This window comes from Nomascus leucogenys, chromosome 12, assembly GCF_006542625.1.
Source record: "Nomascus leucogenys isolate Asia chromosome 12, Asia_NLE_v1, whole genome shotgun sequence".
Classification (NCBI taxonomy): domain Eukaryota; kingdom Metazoa; phylum Chordata; class Mammalia; order Primates; family Hylobatidae; genus Nomascus; species Nomascus leucogenys.
In genome coordinates, this window is record NC_044392.1 from 62,881,807 (window position 1) to 62,903,805 (window position 21,999).

Below are 21,999 nucleotides of genomic sequence, written 5' to 3' on the forward strand. Positions count from 1 at the left end.
TCACTTATGACCTTGATCATACCTCATGGAAAAAAACACCCGCCAAGTGAAGCTGAGATTAAATGTTTACCTGCTAGAACAGCAACAAAACAAAACATTTAAAACTCTTCTCGGCCGGGCGCGGTGGCTCACGCTTGTAATCCCAGCACTTTGGGAGGCCGAGGCAGGCGGATCACGAGGTCAGGAGATCGAGACCACGGTGAAACCCCGTCTCTACTAAAAACACAAAAAAATTAGCCAGGTGTGGTGGCGGGCGCCTGTAGTCCCAGCTACTCGGAGAGGCTGAGGCAGGAGAATGGCGTGAACCCGGGAGGTGGAGCTTGCAGTGAGCCGAGATTGCGCCACTGCACTCCAGCCTGGGTGACAGAGCGAGACTCCGTCTCAAAAAAATAAAAAATATAAAACTCTTCTCAGCCAGGCATGGTGGCTCACGCCTGTAATCCCAGCACTTTGGGAGGCCGAGGCAGGCAGATCACGAGGTCAGGAGTTCAAGACCAGCCTGGACAACATGGTGAAACCCCATCTTATAAAGATAACAAAAAATTAGCCGGTCGTGGTGGCACATGCCTGTAATCCCAGCTACTTGGGAGGCTGAGGCAGGAAAATTGCTTGAACCTGGGAGGCAGAGGTTGCAGTGAGCCGAGATCACGCCACTGGACTCCAGCCTGGCGACAGGACTAGACTCCATCTCAAATAAAAAAAAAAAAAAATCTTCTCAGTAGGCCGGGCATGGTGGCTCATGCCTGTAATCCCAGCACTTTGGGAGGCCAAGGTGGGTGGATCACCTGAGGTCGGGAGTTTGAGACCAGCCTGACCAACATGGAGAAACCCCATCTCTACTAAAAATAGAAAATCAGCTGGGCATGGTGGCACATGCCTGTAATCCCAGCTACTCAGGAGGCTGAGGCAGGAGAATTGCTTGAACCCGGGAGGCGGAGGTCGTGGTGAGCCGAGATCGCATCATTGCACTCTAGCTCGAGAAACAAGAGCGAACCTCCATTTCCCCAAAACAAAAGAAAACAAAACAAAAAAATCTTCTCAGTAAAAACCATCACCAAATTATGCCCAAATTTTATTATTACCATTTTTTAGAGACAGAGTTTCACTCTGTTGCCCAGGCTGGAGTGCAGTGGCACGATCTCAGCTCACTGCAACCTCCATCTCTTGAGCTTAAGTGATTCTCGTGCCTCAGCTTCCCGAGTAGGTGGGACTACAGGCGTGCACCACCATGTCAGGCTAATTTTTGTATTTTTAGTGGCGACAGGGTTTCACTGTGTTGGCCAAGCTGGTCTCAAACTCCTGACCTCAAATGATCCACCCGCTTTGGCCTCCCAAAGTGCTAAGATTACAGGCGTAAGCCACTGTGCCCGGCCCCCCATATTTTATTCTCTTATTTAAATAAAGATGGGAGAAAAATTAATACCCTATATGATAGCGGGTGTGGTGGCTCACACTTGTAATCCCAGCACTTTGGGAGGCCAAGGCAGGCAATCACATGAGGTCAGGAGTTCATGACCAGCCTGGCCAACATGGTTAAACCCTATCTCTACTAAAAATACAAAAATTAGCTGGGTGTGGTGGTGCAAGCCTGTAGTCCCAGCTTCTTGGGAGGCTGAGGCATGAGAATTGCTTGAACCAGGGAGGCAGAGGTTGTAGTGAGCCAAGATTGCGCCACTACATTCCAACCTGGGTGACACAGCGATACTCTGTCTCAAATAAATAAATAGCCTGTATAAAACCTTTTAAAAGCTTTTTGTGTATGGCCTCTGAATTTTCAGTAGTGTGATCCTGTTACCCCCACAAAAGTTGTTTCCATCCTGTAGATGAAGACTTCTTTGTAACTCTAGTATGCAGAAATCTCTGGTTATAGTTTACACCATTTAACAATGGCCAGTTACTACTATATACCAGTCTGTTTGCTTCCTGTCAAATGAGAGCACTACCTATATGATAAAAGGAAGAGTCAATTAGACAAAAGTAAAAACAAAATAACAACAAAAATGCATCCTTTACCACCGCTCATCTGTGTGGAGGGAAGTTTCTTCTCACTTATCCTCTCATGGTTGGTGGGAAAGGCAGATGGCTCTCTGTTGGCTGACGATATCAGGCTCTCTAGGGCAGTAGTATCCTGGGCAGGATGTGCTAAATATGTCTCTTTAGGCATTTGGACCATGAGGCTGGACAGTGTCTGATCAAGAACGTCCTCCTCAGCAATATAGGTGTATGGACAGTATTCTCGGGTCCTGGAGTAGATGTTGGCATTGTCATAACAATCTGAGCAAATCACCCGGGTACCAGTGCCACCTAATAACAAGAAAAAGCATCTAAATATCCTTCTGTTAAGGAATTATTTTTTGCCAATCATCAGTTTTCTTCAACGGTTGTCATCATCATTGCTAGCATGTATTGAGCACTTACTTTATAAAGTAGGTGAAGTTTCAAGCCATTTCTGTGAATTGATTCATTAATCCTCACAACATCCTTATGAGGTATTATTATTATCCCCACTTTACAGATAGATAGGGTAAACTACAGCACAAAGAAGTTAAGTAACTTAACCAAAGTCATACCGCTGCTGGGCACGGTGGCTCACGCCTGTAATCCCAGCACTTTGGGAGGCCGAGGCAGGCAGATCACAAGGTAAGGAGATCTAGACCATCCTGGCTAACACGGTGAAACCCTGTCTCTACTAAAAATACAGAACATTAGCCAAGTGTGGCTGCATGCGCCTGTAGTCCCAGCTACTCAGGAGGCTGAGGCAGGAGGATGGTGTGAACCCAGGAGGCGGAGCTTGCAGTGAGCTGAGATCACGCCACTGCACTCCAGCCTGGGCGACAGAGCGAGACTCTGTCTCAAAAAAACAAAGTCATATTGCCAGAGTGAGGAGCAGAAACAGCCATTCTGGCTCCAGAGCCCATGCTCTTGAAAACTACACTGAATCATCTCTGTCTATTGTGGATAGATCATGCCCAAATCAAAGGAGCAAGGTAAGGCTGGTACTGTGCTACAAGACACATGCTTGGCTTAAGCAAACTAAGTCAGAGAATAAGGAGTTCTGATGACTTCACTTCATGAAAAACCATGTTACTTTCATAAGTCAAGAGGTTAAGTAACACCAATTGCTACAAGCATCCCTAGAGAAAGCTTCTGACAATGAGGAGTCCTGCCTGACAAGTACATAGTTGACCGAAGTATAGGTTTAACAATGAACTCCCTGGATTATTATGTGCTTTGAAAACTGAATGATGAAGGAGAGAAGAGAGAGTGAGAAATAAAGAGTGAGTTACTTATTCAAAATCATGTAACAGGCCAGGAGCAGTGGCTCACGCCTGTAATCCCAGCACTTGGGGAGGCCGAGGCAGGCGGATCACCTGAGGTCCAAACTTTGAGACCAGCCTGGCCAATATGGTGAAACCCCGTCTCTACTAAAAATACAAAATAAGCCGGGCATGGTGATGGGTGCCTGTAATCCCAGCTACTCAGGAGGCTGAGGCAGGAGAATCGCTTGAACCCAGGAGGCAAAGGTTACAGTGAGCTGAGATGGTGCCATTGCACTCCAGCCTGGGCGACAAGAATGAAACTCTGTCTCAAAAAAAACAAAAAACAAAGAAAAAAAAATCATCCAACAGAATGTCAGAACTGGAAGAGAATGAAAGGTAATTTAGTTTAACCCAGAAAGCAGTGTTATTTCCCACATATTGCAAAGAATAGACTTTTAAGTATTCTTTTAAAAGTCAGAAATGCCAGCCAGGTGTGGTGGCTCATGCCTGTAATCCCAGCACTTTGGGAGGCTGAGGCAGGCAGATCACAAGGTTAGCCGTTCAAGACCAGCCTGACCAACATGGTGAAACCCCTGTCTCTACTAAAAATACAAAAATTAGCCAGGTATGGTGGCGCGCACCTGTAATCCCAGCTACTTAAGAGGCTGAGGCAGAGGAATCGCTTGAACCTGGGAGGTGGAGGTTGCAGTGAGCTGAGATCGTGCCACTGCACTCCAGCCTGGGTAACAGAGTGAGACGCTTTCTCAAAAACAAACAAAAGAGTCAAAACTACTATATTTTTCATGAAAAGCCAAAATCCAATTTATCAATTAGATAAAGTTCTGTTGACACCCAGCCTAAAAAAGTCTCTGAAGAAATGGAATAAATCTTTCATTTGTATAGTATTTGAAGTACCACACAGATTTGTTGAAAAGATCTGTGAGAATCTTGGGGGAAGTGCTTTACAAATTATTGTCTCTTTATTTAAAAATTAGAAAAGTAAAGCTCAGATCTTAAGTAACTAGTTCATGGTCACAGAGCTGGAAAAAGGAAGAAGTATCAATCAAACCCAATTCTTCTGTCCCTTAATTCATTCAGTTTTGTCACTCCCTATGGGAGCAAGGGTGGAGGGAGAAGAGCTCTGTATGGGTAAGCATCTCTATATGTTGGGATGTCACGTTCATTTAATTAGAGAACTCTTTATATCTCTCTTACGTTCTCCAATATATGCTGAGAACCACTGCTACCCTTTGTTGATTTCTTTTAGAGGTGGGGAGTCTTGCTATGTTGTCCAGGCTAGAGTATAGTGGCTATTCATAGGTGCACTCACAGCACAATACAGCCTCGAACTCCTGGCCTCAGGTAATCCTACTTCAGCCTCATGGGTAGATGGGACTACAGGCATGCCACCATGCCTGGCTCCTAGCTACCCTTTAAACTTTACTGAATGTCTACCTGTCAGGAAGAGAAACCAGCCTCCCTTGGATGTGGTCTGAAGGATGCCCACGCCTGAAAAGGGTAAGAAAGAGATACCTGAAAAAAGTTTGCAGAACATCCCTTTTCTATAATTACACAAGTATGGGAGCCTCTGCTATGTACTCTGATCTCTTGTTTAATGTGTTTCTCCACTCTGCAAGATGATTTTCTTATCCTTTTAACTTTAGTCAATTTTCATCCTATTTTGCATGTCACTAAATGCTTTCATTAGGTATCTTACTTTAAAATATTGCTTCAGATTAATGGAGAAACTACACACTGAAAAGTAAACTCAAATAGAATAGGCTGAAATTGTAACCATAAACAAAAGAGTCATTACCATCAGTGCCTTTGTGTATATATCCATTGGCAGGAGGCATAAGTTGCTGATGACTGCCTGCCTCAGAGTTGCTGTAGCCTTCCTGTGGCTCAGACAGCGTTCCTTGGGAAGACAAGTAGCTGGGAATGTCTGCAGGCAGATTGAGCTCCTCTGTAAAAGAGACATTTTTAACTCTCAAAGGTAGGCAGTTGAAGCCAACACTCAGAAGACTATTTTGCAAATGTGTTCCACTTTGATAGTATTAGCAAGAAAAACTGTATGTACCTAGGACCGCAACAGCTCTTGGTACTTCCCCTAAAACTATTTCTCGCTAGAATTCTTCTCAAAGCTTCACTTTAAAAGTTTCACCAAAAGAAACAAATCCTAAAGGTTGAAATCTTATCTACTGCCACACTTTCATAATCTATCTTTTCTTGCAGGATTTCAGGGTAAGAGGTAAAAGACTGACCTCAATGATCCAGTTTGATATTCAAGGGAAAAAAAAAGAGAGACTGATCTCAATCACAAGGGCTCCACTCTTCCTTACAGCAAAATTATGATGAAAAGGAGCCTTAGACATTAAAGAGAATGCATCTGTAATGCGTTTTTAAGAGTAAAGTTTGGCCGGGCGTGGTGGCTCACGCTTGTAATCCCAGCCCTCTGGGAGGCCAAGGTGGGCAGATCACAAGGTCAAAAGATTGAGACCCTCCCTGGTCAACATGGTGAAACCCCGTCTCAACTAAAAATACAAAAATTAGCTGGGCATGGTGGCATGCGCCTGTAGTCCCAGCTACTCGGGAGGCTGAGTCAGAAGAATCACTTGACCCTGGCAAGTGGAAGTTGCACTGAGCTGAGATCATGCCGCTGCACTCCAGCCTGGCAACAGAGCGAGATTCTATCTCAAAAAAAAAAAAAAAAAAAAAGTATTTACAAATTCTTAAAATTGGTCAGACGCAGTGGCTCATGCCTGTAATCCCAGCACTTTGAGAGGCCAAGGCAGACAAATTGCTTGAGCCCAGGAGTTTGAGACCAGCTTGGGCAACATGGCAAAACCCGACTCTACTAAAAATATAAAAAATTAGTTAGGTACGGTGGCACATGCCTGTAGTCCCCACTTCTCAGAAGGCCGAGATGGGAGAATCACCTGAGCCCGGGAAGTCAACGCTGCAGTGAGCCATGAATGTACCGATACACTCTGACCTGGGTGTTAGAGTAACACCCTATCTCAAATAAACAAAATTCTTTCCTCAAAGAGGTTCTGTTATGAACCTATTTCTCAAAGAGGTTCTGTTCTATCAAAGAAGTTGAACATTTTAACAACAAAAACTCCCTTCTATCACATATCAGGTAATGCATCACAGCTCTTCAGTTTTTTGAGGGGGAAGATGAGGTCTCACTATGTTGCCCAGGTGGGCCTTGAACTCCTGGGCTCAAGCAGTCCTCCCACCTCATCCTCCTGAGTAGCTGGGACTACAGGCATGTGCTACTATGACCAGCTCTCGGTTTTTTATATTGTACAATTAATCCTATACTACATTCTTGACTCAAGTACAAGCCATAGGTGTCATGTGGGTACTACTTACCTGTGTTTGTGATACTATAGTCTTCATTTTTCCTTCTCATGTGGTAAATAACAATGACCCAGATCAAAGAAGTGCCAACAACACAGCAGACCACAACAATGATGACAATGCCAACTGTGGTCCAGCCATCATCTTCATGCCCAATGCTACTCTGGGAAGAGTCACAGTTGGGGGATGAAATGACATTTAGGTAAATGTGGCCACGTTCTGTCCCAAGGGTGTTAGACATAATGCAGGTATATTTCCCAGCATCTTCTAGCCCGGCATCTACAATGATGAGAAGCTGATTGGCTGCAGCAAAGAAATGTCGTTCTGTCACCAGCAAAGGCCCATCATCTTTAGTCCAGTTGAGACGAGGGGCAGGACTCCCTCCAGCTATGCACTGTAACACCGCAGTTTCACCTCGGGTTACTGTCTTATCCTCCAGGGGTCTAATAAATGAGGGTGTCTCTAACAGGAAAACATTTAAAAAAAAAATGAAAAGTTAGGCAATTTTGTTCCCTAATTCCTACTGAATTAGACCAATGGGGGCATAATAAAATGAGTAATTTTATATACTCATGGGAGGATTAGAAGTTAATGTTTCAGAACAAAATCCGGAAAAAAACCTCAATCTTTTCTCAGTAATTCCAGCTTTGGCAAGCTATCCTAAGAAAGAAGTTCAGGGCAGCTGCAATAGCTGGAGGGGGTGAGCAGGGGTGACCCATTAAAAAAGATTAAAAACAACTTAAAAAAAAAATTCAAAGATTTATATGCAAAGATGTTTAATACAAAATTTGTAACTTTAAAGAATAAAGAAAAATATTTTAAAATCTAGCAGAAAAATTATTAAGTAAATTATAGTATAGTCACATGATGTTTTACAAAGACTTTAATAACAAGGTAACTTGTGGTACAGTATTAAATGAAAAAAATGTAGGTATATTTAACTACATAACAGTGAGAGGAGAAAGTCTAGAATATGCTAAAATCCTTAAGTATTTGAGTGACTTTCCTCCCCTTTTCCTAATTTTCTGTATATCTTAACATTTTAAAACAATAAATGACTTATTTTTCTAAGGCTAAGGCGGGCGGATCACGAGGTCAGGAGTTCGAGACCAGCCTGACCAACACGGTGAAACCCCGTCTCTAAAAAAAAATACAAAAATTAGCTGGGCACAGCGGTACATGCCTGTAGTACCAGCTACTCAGGAGGCTGAGGCAGGAGAATCGCTTGAACCCGGGAAGTGGAGGTTGCTCTGAGCTGAGATTGTGCTACTGCATTCCAGCCTGGGCAACAGAATGAGATTCCGTCTCAAAATAAATAAAATAAATAAATAAATAAATAAATAAATGACTTCTTATTTTTCTGGTTATACAAGTAAACAATACAAACCAACAAAGTTAAAAAAAATAATAATAATAACTGACATCTAGGAAAATAGAGAACTGGAAAGTAGAATTTACCCTAGATTTGAGTTCCACGAAGAAAAGTATTGTAATAAGGAAGAAAAACAAAACAAACAAACAACAACAACAAAAACCCAGGCTAGCCGGGGGAAATTTTTAGGAAAAAAGGCATTTTACCAGAAATAGGGTTAAGAAGAACACACTGAAAAGGAAAGCAGAAACTCTAACCAGAAAACACATCTTTTTTTTTTTTTTTGTATTAAATTTTTTTTGAAAATGAACTAGGAGCAAACAGTTAAATAGTCTTAGGTTCCTATCAAGTAATAAGTGAAGCAGCATCAAATGGCTGGGATACTCCTAAAAGAACAGTGGAACTCTCAATGCAAACTCACTGAATAGTAAACACACCTACATGAAATAGAAACCTTACAGAGAGGGACTTAAAAAGATAAGTTGATAAAGGAATTTGAACTTTCAATTATTGTGATAAGGATGCCTACCTAATTTTGCCCTATGTATTTTCCCACATTTCAGTTATCTGACCCACTAATTCCTAGACTGACATAACCTTGCATAAAATTGTGAAATAAGATAAAGATCTAAGAATCACAGAGGTAATCTCAAACTTATTTTTCTTGCTCATTAAGACCAAGAGTAGCTCCCAAAGACTCCAACAAAAGCAGGGACCCATGGAGCAGTAAACATACCTAACACTGTTAGGGAAGCATTTGCTGAGAGACCTCCTGCTGTATTTTGTGCCATGCAGCTATAGATTCCCATATCTTCTATTTTCACATTGGCAATAAAGAAGACGTCATCCTCGGGCATGACGTGCATGCGTCTTTCTCGAGCCGCAGGAAAGTCAGTACCACCATCTTTCTGCCAGGAAATCTGAGGTGCAGGGTGTCCCTCTGCAGCACATTCTAATCTGGCCATGGCACCAGTGCGAATAGTCAGATCCATTGGCGTTTTCAGAAAAGATGGCATCTCTGTTTCCAGAAAGATCACCAAGAAAAAGTGGGCAAGGGAACAAAGACACATATATGCATACAAATAGGCATGAAAGAGTCTGGTAGGCAAAACACCCCCTAATGTTCCATTTCTTTGTGAAGACAGGCTCTCTGATTGAGAGTGAATATAGTTTTATAAATTTAAAAAAACAAAAACAAACTTTAGAGATAGGGTCTTGCTCTGCTGTCCAGGCGGGAGTATAGTGGTGCGATCATAGCTCACTGCAGCTTTAAATTCCTGGCCTCAAGCTATCCTCCCACCTTGGCCTCCCAAAGTGCTGGGACTACAAGCCTGAGCCACAGCACCTAGCCAAGAGTGAATATGGTTTTGAGAACATCTTTTCTTCCAGAACCTCAGAGTATTTGGAGCACACTGATGACTGTGTCTTCTAGGAAGCATGATACACTTAATCATCAGCTGGAACTAGGGAAAGCAGAAGGCCACAAACCTTCTTTGAACTTCATATTTTAGAACCTGATATTTACTATGACTCTCTCACTTATGAAGCTAAATGATGCTTCCCTGGGAGGCTGAGGCAGAAGAATCACTTGAAACCAGGAGGCGAAGGTTGCAGTGAGCCGAGATCACACCACTGCACTCCAGCCTGCATGACAGAGTGAGACTCCATCTCAAAAATGTTCCCAAACCAACATCTACAAAGCTATCAAGGAAACTGCATGCTAAAAAAAATTTATGCCTTCAAAAGTATCATTAAAAAACACAGAAGCGAAAACATAAGTACATCTTTTGGTTGTACAAACCCTAAAATGTTGTAGTTATTCAATTTGATAGGCAATAGATAAATCAAGCTGTTTTTGAGAAACTTTTGCAGGAAAGAAGAGTATTCATTTTTAAAATGATCCTGTGTGGAGTGGAAAACCAAACACCATATGTTCTCACTTATAAGTGGGAGCTAAGTATGAGTACACAAAGGCATACAGAGTGGTATCATGGACTTCAGAGATTCAGAATGGAGAGGGTGAGCGGGGGCTGGGGATAAAAAACTACACATTAGATACTATGTACGCTACTCGGTGATGGGTGCACTAAATTCTCAGAATGCACCACTATAATTCATCCATGGGAAAAAAAACTCACTTGTACCCCAAAAGGTACTGAAATAAGGCTGGGTGCAGTGGTTCATGCCTGTAATCCCAATACTTTGGGAGGCCGAGGCAGGCGGATCACTTGCACTCAGGAGTTTGAGACCAACCTGGCCAAAATGGTGAAACCTCGTCTCTACTAAAAATACAAAAATTAGATGGGCCTGGTGGCACACATCTGTAATTCCAGCTACTCAAATTACAGGAGACAGGAGAATCACTTGAACCTGGGAGGCGGAAGTTGCAGTGAGCCGAGATCATGCCACTGCACTCCATCCTGGGCGACAGAGTGAGATTCCATCTCAAAAAAAAAAAAAAAAAAACAAGAGAAATTAAAATAAATAAAAATACACACACACACACAAATGATCCTGTGTAACTACATTTAGACAATGATAATGACCATTAGACCCAAAAATGTCCTAAATATTCCCAGTTATTAGAAGGCCCATCAAGAATAAATTTCATAGTTATCAAGAGAGATTTATGGTTCTGGAATGAAAACTGAGAATTTCATAAGAATGTCTTCAAAAGCATAAACAGCAGTGAAAGTAGCACATCTCCTAGGACCACAGCATTTACCCTTCAACTGAAGACCAATTAGAGACCATAAGTGGGCAGACTGACTAATCCAAAAATCCCACCCACCTGATAAGTTATCACAACTCAAAAGACAATAAGAGTAAGAGTCCTACTTAAATGTCAGGTTTAGCCTAATTCTCTCAAGCAATTCAAAACTGAACATGAAAAATCCTTCTAAACTAAAAAAAAAAAACAAGGAGCATAATTCCTTACCATTTACAGTCAGTTTGGCTTTCTGAGAATAATTAGAACCAAAGTGATTAGTAACAATACACTGATATTTTCCTTCCTCTGTGAAATTCACATTGAAAAGATGTAAGATACTAGTATATTCCAGAGCTTCTCCAGCTTGCTGCCGATAACGAACAAAATTCTCAATATCCACGTCATACAGGACTTCACTGTCTTTGCGCCACACAGTGGACATGGGTGAATCACTGCTGCTCACTGCAGTGCACGTCAGAGTCACATTCATGCCTCTTAGAGCAATTATGGTTTCAGGATGTGTCCTTATCTGTGGCTTAAGAAAATCATCTAAGGGGAAAAAAATGCATCCATAGCCAAGTCAGTTATTTATTTTTGCTTTAGATTCAATTTTAAAACAAATACTATAAAATTGTGTGTTCTATTTACAAAGTGGCATATTAAAGTTCAAAGAGACTACAGAGCTGGAGTCCAATTCCCCTGTTTTAATGGGGGAAATGAGGCCCAGAAAATTCAAATGACTTGCTCAAAGACATGTCAGTCAGTGGCAGAGCCTGGACTGGAACTCAGGTTTCCTGACTTCAGGATCCAGCACTTTCCCTTACTGTCACCTGTGTGCTCAGAATGTATTTCTCAAGCATTATCAGTTATTGGGGAAAAACAGAAACCTTACATTAGGATTTCAAGACAAGTTCTATTTCTGTTACCCCTTGTATATATGTATGTGATAGATAAACATGTATATGGCTAGGCTCAGTGGCTCACGCCTGTAATCCTAGCACTTTCGGAGGTCGAAGTGGGTGAATCAACTCAGGTCAGGAGTTCGAGACCAGCCTGACCAACATGGCGAAACCCCGTCGCTTCTAAAAACACAAAAATTATCCAGGCGAGGTGGCGGCTGCCTGTGATCCCAGCTACTTGAGAAGCTGAGGAAAGAGAATCACTTGAACCCGGGGGGTAGAGATTGCAGTAAGCCAAGATCATGCCACTTCACTCCAGCCTGGACAAAAGAGCGAGACTCTGTCTCAAAAAATATATGTATATATGTAACCATTATCCTTTCTGTGCCAATGTAAAATGGGGGTATTATGAATGATTTATATTTCACAGAGAATACCTAATAAAACGAATTATTTGAAAGCATTTTGTATGTGCACAGGTTTCACCTGATGTAGTGAAAAAATCCAAATAGGTCAAATGTCCAACTGAAGATTGGCTTAGGGCTGGCTAATAAAATATGGATTCATAATTAATAATGTTATTGGACTGATTGAGAGAAGCAGGTATATAAATTCTTAACCAGTATCTCCACTGGATAACATTTCATTGTGCCATAAAAGCAGTAAGTGGAAGGGGAGGAAAAAATATATGGTATGTCTATATTTAAAACTAAGTAAAAAGGGAATGTGTGGCAATGTCAGCAGAATTTAACCTTTACTAGATTCTGTTTTCTTCTTTAAACTTTGTAAAAAACAATGGATGTATTTTGTGAGCCCGAACTTCCAAGTGTGTGTTCTGTTCCAACCATCTTTAAGTACACTGTGAAAACAGATTTGGCAATATATAGGTACTCAAATGATCAGAGATACTAGGGATATGCAACATAGATACACTGATGTAAAAGTTCTCCTATGTAAAGCTAAGAATCAGTCATTCCACTTTAAAGAAAAAAAATTTTTTTTTTGAGAGAGAGTCTCACTCTGTTGCCCAGACTGGAATGCAGTGGCACAATCTTGCCTCACTGCAACCTCCAACTCTCGGTTCAAGCGATTCTCCTGCCTCAGCCTCCCGAGAAGCTGGGATAACAGGCGTGTGCCACCATGCCCAGCTAATTGTTGTATTTTTAGTAGAGTCGGGGTTTTGCCATGCTGGCCAGGCTGGTCTCGAACTCCAGACCCCAGGTGACCCACCTGCCTCGGCCTCCCAAAGTGCTGGGATTACACGTGTGAGCCACCGTGCCCGGCCTAAAGGAAATTTAAGTGTAAAGGAAAATTTTCCAAATTGAGAAAGAATAATATAGAAGTATACTTGAAATTGGCTGGGCACGGTGGCTCACACCTGTAATCCCAGCACTTTGGGAGGCAGAAGCAGGCAGATCACCTGAGGTCAGGATTTCAAGACCAGCCTGGCCAACATGGCAAAACCCCGTCTCTACTAAAAATACAAAAATTAGCCGGGTATGGTGGCACACGCCTGTAATCCCAGCTACTCAGGAGGCTGAGACAGGAGAATCGCTTGAACCCAGGAGGCAGAGGTTGCAGTGAGCTAAGATCACACCACTGCACTCCAGCCTGGGTGACGCAGCAAGACTCCATCTCAAAAAAAAAAAAAAAAAGTATATTTGAAATTGTAAGTGCTAGAATCAGGACAACTTGTCTATGACTATCTCTCTCCCCTCAAGGAAAAAAACAAAACTCTGCCACTTTAATGTTATGAAACCGCATAAAAAATATGAAACACACAGAATCAGTATATTCTTACATTGCTGGTGACAACTTTAAACTAGTGCTATCTTTTTGGAAAGTACCTGGTGGCACTTTTCAAGATCTACTAAAAATATTCATATAAAAAAACCCATATTGCTTGATTCAGGAATCTGACTACCAAATACCTAACCTAAGGTTAACAATCCCCCTAAAAGACAAAAGCCTTCATTCATTAAAATGCCTGTGATCATTTTTAATGGCAATTAAAACTGTATGATTACAAAAATTCCTAGTGGAAAACTATTCTGGTTTAATTTTTTTAATTCTGTTAAGATTATAAGTGTGTAATATATAAAATTTTAAAACAAAAATACAAACCACAGACAAAATCTTTCAGATCCACATTCAGGATGCTTTGTCCTGCTAGCCATTCAGGGTGTGCACAGCTTACATTCACAGAATGTTGAAAGTTATTATCAACCAACCATTGAAGTAGCCACTTCAAATGGCAGTCACAGAGCAAACTGCTTGTGTTCAGAATCCTGCAGGAAAGAAAAGAGGAAAAGCATCCTTTGTTTTCCTTTTCATTCTAAATGTCTTCAGTATTAAAACCTTACCACACACCTATCCATTATTCTTGCCAAAAACATTTAACATAAATCTAATCATGAGAAAACAAATTGAGACTGTCAGCCAAAATTCTTTAAATATATCAACCTCATGAAAGGCACTAAAAAAAGAGAGGGGAAGAAGGGTGGCCAGGGATCTATTTTGAAGATGATTAAAGAATCATTACAATAAAATGCAATGTGTGATTCCTGATTGAAAAAAACCATCTGCAAAGGACTTTAACATTGGGGAAATTTGAGTATGGACTGTGTATTAGTTAATATTATCTTATCAATGTTAATTTCTTTGGGTGTGGTAATAGTGATGTCTTCGTTAGAAAATGTACTTGTTCTTAAAAAATACATGCTGAGATATTTAGAGGTGAAGTGTCATCATGGCTGCAACTTTTAAATGGTCAGCAAAAAAACTGTGTGTATGTGTATATATATAGTTGTGTGTATGTGGAGAGACAGCAAGAGATAAAATGAGAGAGGAGGAGGGAGGGAAATAGAACAAATTTAGCAAAAAGTTAACAACTGGTGAATCTAAATAAAGGGTATAGGGGTGTTAATTGTACCTTCCTTTAAATTTTTGAGGTTTAAATTTTTCCCATGAAAGTATGGGGAAACACTTACTATATATTGGAGCATTGAGAGATCTTTGTTGTAGACAACATATAACTATTGTCAAATTATTTCATCAACACTAAAAACACTTCAGCACTAGGCCAGGCTCAGTGGCTCACATCTGTAATCCTAGCACTTTGGGAAGCAGAGGCAGGCAGATCACCTGTGGTCAGGAGTTCGAGACCAGCCTGGCCAACATGGCGAAACCCTGTCTCTACTAAAAATACAAAAATTAGCTGGGTGTGGTGGTGGGCACCTGTAATCCCAGCTACTTGGGAGGCGGAGGCAGGAGAACTGCTTGAACCTGGGAGGCAGAAGTTGCAGTGAGCCGAGATCACGCCACACTGCACATCAGCCTGGGCAACAGAGTGAGACTGTCTCCCAAAAACAAAACAAACAAAAAGAAAACCCACTTCAGCACCATGCAATGTGTAATGCAATCTAAACTAAGAGCCCTGAAAAAGTATTTGTCGTTTATAACCCTGTAAAACATATCTGAAAAATCAGTATTTTCTCTCAATGACCCCTTAAATGTCCCATCCACTTAGAAGCAGGGAAAGTAAATTATTTTGAGAACTTGTTTTATGTGCATGATCAAATCCTTATCAAGTTTAATGTTTTGCATAAAGTATCTAAGATCTGATTCCACAAGTTTCAATTTTAACTCTTTTTTTTTTTTTTTTGAGACAGAGTCTCACTCTGTTGCCCAGGTGGAGTGCAGTGGCGTAATCTCAGCTCACTGCAACCTCCGCCTCCTGGGTTCAAGCAATTCTCCTGCCTCAGCCTCCCAAGTAGCTGGAACTACAGGTGTGTGCCACCATGCCCCGCTAATTTTTGTATTTTTAGTAGAGACGGGGTGTCACTATGTTGGCCAGGATGGTCTTGATCTCTTTACCTCATGATCCACCTGCCTTGGCCTCCCAGAGTGCTGGGATTACAGGCGTGAGCCACCACGCCTGGCAAAGTTTCAATTTTAAGAATGAAAAAAATTGACTTACATTGTTCAACTGTTCAAAGTTGACTTATATTGTTATTAAACAAGAGAGGCACTGGCAAAGATTACTATGCTTTTATAATGCTTTAACAAGTTTCATTGAGTAATTTTTTCTCTAACAGTTGGTTTGAACAAACTGCTATTGCAGAAACTTTAATGCAACCGTGTTTTGAGACGGAACTCGCTGTGTTGCCCAGACTGGTCTCTAACTCCTGGACTCAGAGGATCCTCCCACCTGAGCCTTCTGAGTATCTGGCATTACAAGCATGAGCCACCACACCTGGCTCTAATGCAACTTTTTTACTGAGAATTGTTGGTTGCTTTTGGTTACTTTAAAAGTCATATTTATAATACTTTTTAGGTCAACATTTATTAAAATCTCTTTTTATACTTTTTGGTATTCCCCACAAGGCTTTGCATCAATAATAGGAGGTGTATGAAAAAGTTGCATATAAATTTTAAAATATTTTCCATTAAAATTATATAATTATAGTAGCAAATTAGAAAGTACCACTAAACCAAGAGGGAGAGAAAGCCCCCCAAATCCTCACTACTCAAAGACAACCACTAGCAATATTTTAGTATAATCTATCCACACACTTGTTGAGAGAATACCATATACTCTGTTAAGTACTTGTGGTCAGGATTTGGTTAGTATATGAAGAATGAAAAGAAGCAAAAGAAATAGAAGTGAAGGGAGCTACTGTGAATTAAGTTTTGTCTGTGGCCAGGCACTGGGCTAAATACTTTATTTATTTATTTACTTTTTTGAGACAGAGTCTTGCTCTGTCACCCAGGCTGGAGTGCAGTGGTAAGATCTCAGCTCACCGCAACCTCCACCTCCCGGATTCAAGCAATTCTCCTGCCTCAGCCACCTGAGTAGCTGGGATTACAGGCACATGCCACCATGCCTGGTTAATTTTTGTATTTTTAGTAGAGACAGAGTTTCACCATATTGGCCAGGCTGGTTTTGAACTCCTGACCTCGTGATCTGCCCGCCTCGGCCTCCCAAAGTGCTAGGATTACAGACATGAGCCACTGCGCCCGGCTGAGGTAGGCATTTTCAATTCCATTTTCTAGAAATGGAAACTGAGATTTTGGAGGCATTCAGTATCATGTCTAAAATAAATAGTAGAGTTAGGATATGAGCCCAGGTCTTTTTGAGTCCAGCTTATATTATACCTAAGAAAACATAAATTGGACGAGGTCACTTCTCTTTTCTAAAGATACAAAAATTAGCTGGGTGTGGTGGTGGGCGCCTGTAATCCCAGCTATTCAGGAGGCTGAGGCAGGAGAACTGCTTGAACCCAGAAGGCAGAGGCTGCAGCGAACTGAGATCGTGCTACTGCACTCCAGCCTACGTGACAGACGGAGACTCCATCTCAAAAAAAAAAAACCAAAGACTTTTATTTTGCCATGATGTGTAATCTTATGGAGGCTGAAGAGACATCTAGGGGCTCTGTCTGGATATCTCCAAAGTCCATCTGAGTGTAGATAAAATACTTAGTCTATTTCCAATTATTCTTTTTCCTTTTCAACCTCAAGTCATACTTTTGGGAGTCCCCAAGTCCCCTGAGAGATCCCCAGGAAGGGTGGGGAGCCTACAGTCCCAGTGACTAAGAGCCCAGAGTGGGAAGGAAAAAGTCTAGCAATGGGTGGACAGATGGATGGAGGATGTAAGAATTTGAAGGGAGTCATATCAAAGGGCTCAAGGGAACTGGCGGGAACATTAAAGGTGGTAAGAGGAGGAATAAGGAGCAGTAGCATTGGGAAGAAAGACAGCTTACAAGACGCGGTCTGGGGATATCTTAAGTATCCCAAACAGGCCAATAAAGGTCCAACAAGGAGGAGGTGGACAGAACCAGTGGTGGCGCAATATAGTTAGCAGGGGCTCAAACAGAGGGGATTCAGATGCCAGAGAAATTGCCATGGGAGAAGTAGGATCCATTAGAGAGAACAGAGTAGCCTGACAGAGTTCCAAAGACTTTTAGTCCAGGGAGTCAGGGAATAAACCCCACTCAGGAAAGAGAGCCAGGAAGAAGACCTTCAAGTCCAGGAGGTACCTTTCAAAAGAAGTCTGGCCGCTAGCCCAACTCCAGAGAATATATTCACAATCTTGAGAATCGAAATCTTTCCTTACCAGCTTCAACAGATGTTTGTCCGGAGCAATGGTTCATTAGCCTGACTCACCATTGGATCCCCGATCTATCAGTCAGGAGTGAAGACAATGGCTTCAAAGGTGCACACTTGGGGTCCTGGGTGAGAGGTCTGGGGGTCCAATGATGAATCTGATCCTATCGGAGTCACAGCACCATAACTGTTAAATAAAAAATTACTCAGTGATACTTGTTAAAGCATGGTAAGGTAGACGTTATTCAGGATCATCTCAATAGATATAGGGACCACAGCAATGTGATGTTGCAGTTGGGGAGAGAGACTGGGTTCAACTCAGTGAGGGAGAGACAGTAGGGAAACAGCAAGGGCAAGTATAGCCAAGGAGCAAGGTGGGTTTGCTTTCATCCCATTCAGTGGATGTGAAATTACTAAAAAATTACATCCAGAGTAAGGAAGACTCTGGCTAAACCCTAACAGGATTCTTGCTGAAGACAGGCCAGGGTGATCAGACATCACCTGGGAATGGTCTACAATGTGGAAGAGTTCTTGCTAAACTGGTTTTACAGGGTTTGTGCTAAAATTGGATTTTACACAGCTAGGCCTAGGAGAAGGTTTAAGGGCTTGCCTACGGGTTGGTTAAGCAAAGAATCTTTGTCACAACTCCCAAATTACTAAATGACTCTCTGAAGATTGAGACTGCAATATTTGCTTTGACCTACTGTTTAAATTTTATGTTAAAATGAGTTCTCGTAACAGTTAAAACTTTCTTGCTAGCTCTCAGGGTATCACTGGCAAAAAAAAAAGGGGGGGGCGGAGTATACTAATTTGTAGTAAGTCACAACTTATAATTAAACTAAGCCTATGAGAAATAACTCAAAATATCTCAACAGATCAAAATATCTACTTTTAAAAATCTGGCAGAAAACTAATGATGATTTTCATAACATTTTAATTTTAGTTTTTATTGTTAACATTACTCAACTTCTACTCTGTGCCAAGCTCTGTGCTGAGCATTTTCTCAAAACCCTCCAGTTTCCTAATGCATCCAAGAAAGCAAAAATCCTAATTCCTCATGGTCTATTATGATCTGCCTCCTAACTCTCTCTTTAAAAAGAAAAATATGAACATAATTTTATTGTTGGACCTATTAAAACTGTAAATTCGATATGCTTTTCAAGAACAACAAAAAAGTTAGAACAGAGCAGTTTGGGGTAAAAAAAAAAAAAAAAATATTGACAGGCCAGGCGCGGTGGCCCATGCCTGTTATCCCAGCACGTTGGGAGGCCGAGGCGGGCGGATCATGAGGTCAGGAGATCGAAACCATCCTGGCTAACACAGTGAAACCTCATCTCTACTAAAAATACAAAAAAATCAACCGCACGTGGTGGCGGGCGCCTGTAGTCCCAGCTACTCAGGGGGCTGAGGCAGGAGAATCACTTGAACCTGGGAGGCGGAGGTTGCAGTGAGCTGAGATGGTGCCACTGGACTCCTGCCTGGGCAAGAGCGAGATTCCATCTCAAAAAAAATAAATAAGTTAAAAAAGAAAACACTGGAACAAATGAAGAGAACGACTAATGAGAAATAAGATGATTAATATGAAAAAAATTATAGATATTTAATTATTCTACTCTGCTTAACTCTCTAAACTCATTTTACTTCCTATTCCTTGTGCCTGGGAAGCCATTCACCCAGTGTTCACATGGTTTGCCATTTCATTAAGGTCCTGGTTCAAATGCTGTATCATCAAAAGAGTTTCCCCTCACTGTTTTATCTAAAATAGCAATCCCCATCACTCTTCATACCTTTGACCTAGTTTTATTTTTCTTCAGTTGTTACCTGATGAGATATTATATATCTACTGGTCTATTATTTATCTTCCTCACTAGGATTTACTGTGATATGCTATGAGTACAGAGACTCTGTCTTGTGCACTACTGTTTTCATCATCCAGAACAGTATCCTACATAGCAGATGATGAATAAATATTTGAGTAAACAAGTTGTCTCACTTTATCTTCACATAACCCTGAGGGAGGTGCTATTCCCATTCTGGGAACAGAAACTGTGTTGTAGGCTAACAGTTTGCCCATTGTCACACAGTTGTAAGGAACGGAGTAAGGATTTGAACCTAGGCAGTTTGAAAACTCACACATTTCTAGTGCATCTCCAATTATCCATGGTAAGGACTAGTCTTTCAAATTTCCAATCCACTGCAGACCAATACTTTTATAAACTACAACAAAAGGGTCACAGTAATGTCAAATTGTTCTAAAAGTTTCTAAAGGCTTATTCTGCATTTCTATCCTTACCTTCTCATCAACCAGTTCTGCTCCACAGAGTATCCTTTGAGTAGCTTCTCAGGCAAGGCAAAATAATTTCTATCATCTAGTGGTTCTTACCCCTGACTGCATATTTGAATCAATAGAGTTTAAAAATAATACCAGGAGGGACCGGTGGCTCACACCTGTAATCCCAGCACCTTGGGAGGCTGAAGCAGACAGATCACCTGAGGTCAGGATTTCAAGACCAGCTGGCCAACATGGCGAAACCCTGTCTCTACTAAAAATACAAAAATTAGCTGGGCGTGGTGGCAGGCGCCTGTAATACCAGCTACTCGGGAGGCTGAGGTGAGAATCGCTTGAACCCAGGAGGCAGAGGTTGCAGTGGGCCGAGATTGCACTACTGCACTCCAGCCTGGGGGATAGAGCAAGACTATCTCCAAAAAATATATATATCTATAAATATAAATAATACCAATGCCCAACTAACCTCCAATCCCCTAGGGAAATCCCGAAACCAGTAAGAGCAATTTTTAAAACTCATCAATGAAAAAGAGTATAAAATGATACACACACTTGTCTATTTTGACATTTTAGTAGTTTGAACAGGTTAGAGAATCTTCTCTGACGATTATACTAACTGTTAAATCACCTTGGAAACTATAAAACAAAATCACATAATACCTTTATTGTAACCCACACAAGGTGTTAAGAACTGGTAACACATGTTTCTGATAATCCAAAAAGGAACAGTAGGGTATACATAAAGCATAAGGAGCAGTACTGAGGTCTCCTAATTATAAGCATTGGTAGAACAGGCAAAACAGAAGGTCTTGTTGCCACACACTCTGGGCTTTTCAATGTTGGCTATTTCAAAATTACCTCTAGCCACTTAAATAACTGAGTATTAATACTTTCTCTTTTCCTGCCTGAACTGTGTGCTTTTGGAAATAACTTGGGTCACTGCCATCACACTTTAAGCACAACAAGCAGGAACAATGATCAACTGGTGATTTTAAAAAGACAAGTTACTTACAGTTCTTTCAAATGAGTCTGAGAAAAAGCATTTTCTTGGATAGACATTATAGCATTATTGTTCAAATCTCTGAAATAAAGAGAAATGAAACATTATCAGTCACCATTTCTGTATCAAGTTACATAAACACTTTACATGGTCATGAAAACCTCTGCTAATAGCAAAGATTATTTATAGAGTAAGCAAAATGTATGCAAAATACTTACAGATGCTCAAGGGATTCAAGACCAATGAATGCTTTCTTTGTAATTGACTTAATCTGGTTTCCTTGTAAGATTCTGAAATATAAACAGACCTTTCTAAGAAAGCTCTCCACTAAACAAAATTAATTAAACATTTACCTATAAAAAGTGAAAATAAGCTTAGCGTACATTTTTATATACTTAACAGCTTTACTGAGGTACAGTTGATATACAAAAAACTACACATATTTAATGTGTACAATTTGATGAGAACGTGCATTTTTAAGAAAGTTATGAAATTTATTAATCAATGCAAAACATAGCATAAAAGTGTCTATCAAGATATTAAAGCTCAATGAGGTGAACAACCATCTTGACCACTGATAAACTGGTAATTTTCAGATGCTAAATTCATTATATTCCTCATGTCTCCATTCATAGCAAAAGATTGTCAGATCAAAGAAATTCAGACAAGTGTGAACCTTTGGAGAAATTCTTCTCATGGGAAAAGATCTAAAATCTTATGTGAGAGAATGCTCTACTTCTGCTAGATAAATTACTCATAAATCTCCTACAATTAAACAAACTACAAATTAAACAGATTACCAACACATTACTCTACTTTCTCAATGCATTCCTTTTACTTGAATAGAAATTCTACTTCCATAAATAACTTCTCTTTAAGTGTCCATAGGAATGCTTTTTCAATAAAAAGTGCCCCGACAACAACAACAAAAAAACACAAAAACAAAAAAACTAGCTGGGCATGGTGGCTCATGCCTATAATCCCAGCACTTTGGGAGACC

The 21,999-nt window shown here is 40.9% G+C and overlaps 1 protein-coding gene across 1 annotated transcript in view; it reads right to left on the minus strand.

Annotated features, from left to right (window-relative positions):
* Positions 1–21,999, minus strand: part of LRIG2 (leucine rich repeats and immunoglobulin like domains 2) — a 55,532-nt gene that overhangs the window by 3,475 nt on the left and 30,058 nt on the right. Inside the window, exons 10-17 of the mRNA XM_030824819.1 lie at positions 21,218–21,289; positions 21,012–21,080; positions 13,732–13,895; positions 10,937–11,257; positions 8,735–9,016; positions 6,639–7,088; positions 5,077–5,226; positions 2,014–2,304 (exon numbers count right to left, since the gene is read on the minus strand). Coding sequence (XP_030680679.1) covers positions 2,014–2,304; positions 5,077–5,226; positions 6,639–7,088; positions 8,735–9,016; positions 10,937–11,257; positions 13,732–13,895; positions 21,012–21,080; positions 21,218–21,289 — 1,799 coding nt within the window. The remainder of the gene's footprint in view (positions 1–2,013; positions 2,305–5,076; positions 5,227–6,638; positions 7,089–8,734; positions 9,017–10,936; positions 11,258–13,731; positions 13,896–21,011; positions 21,081–21,217; positions 21,290–21,999) is intronic.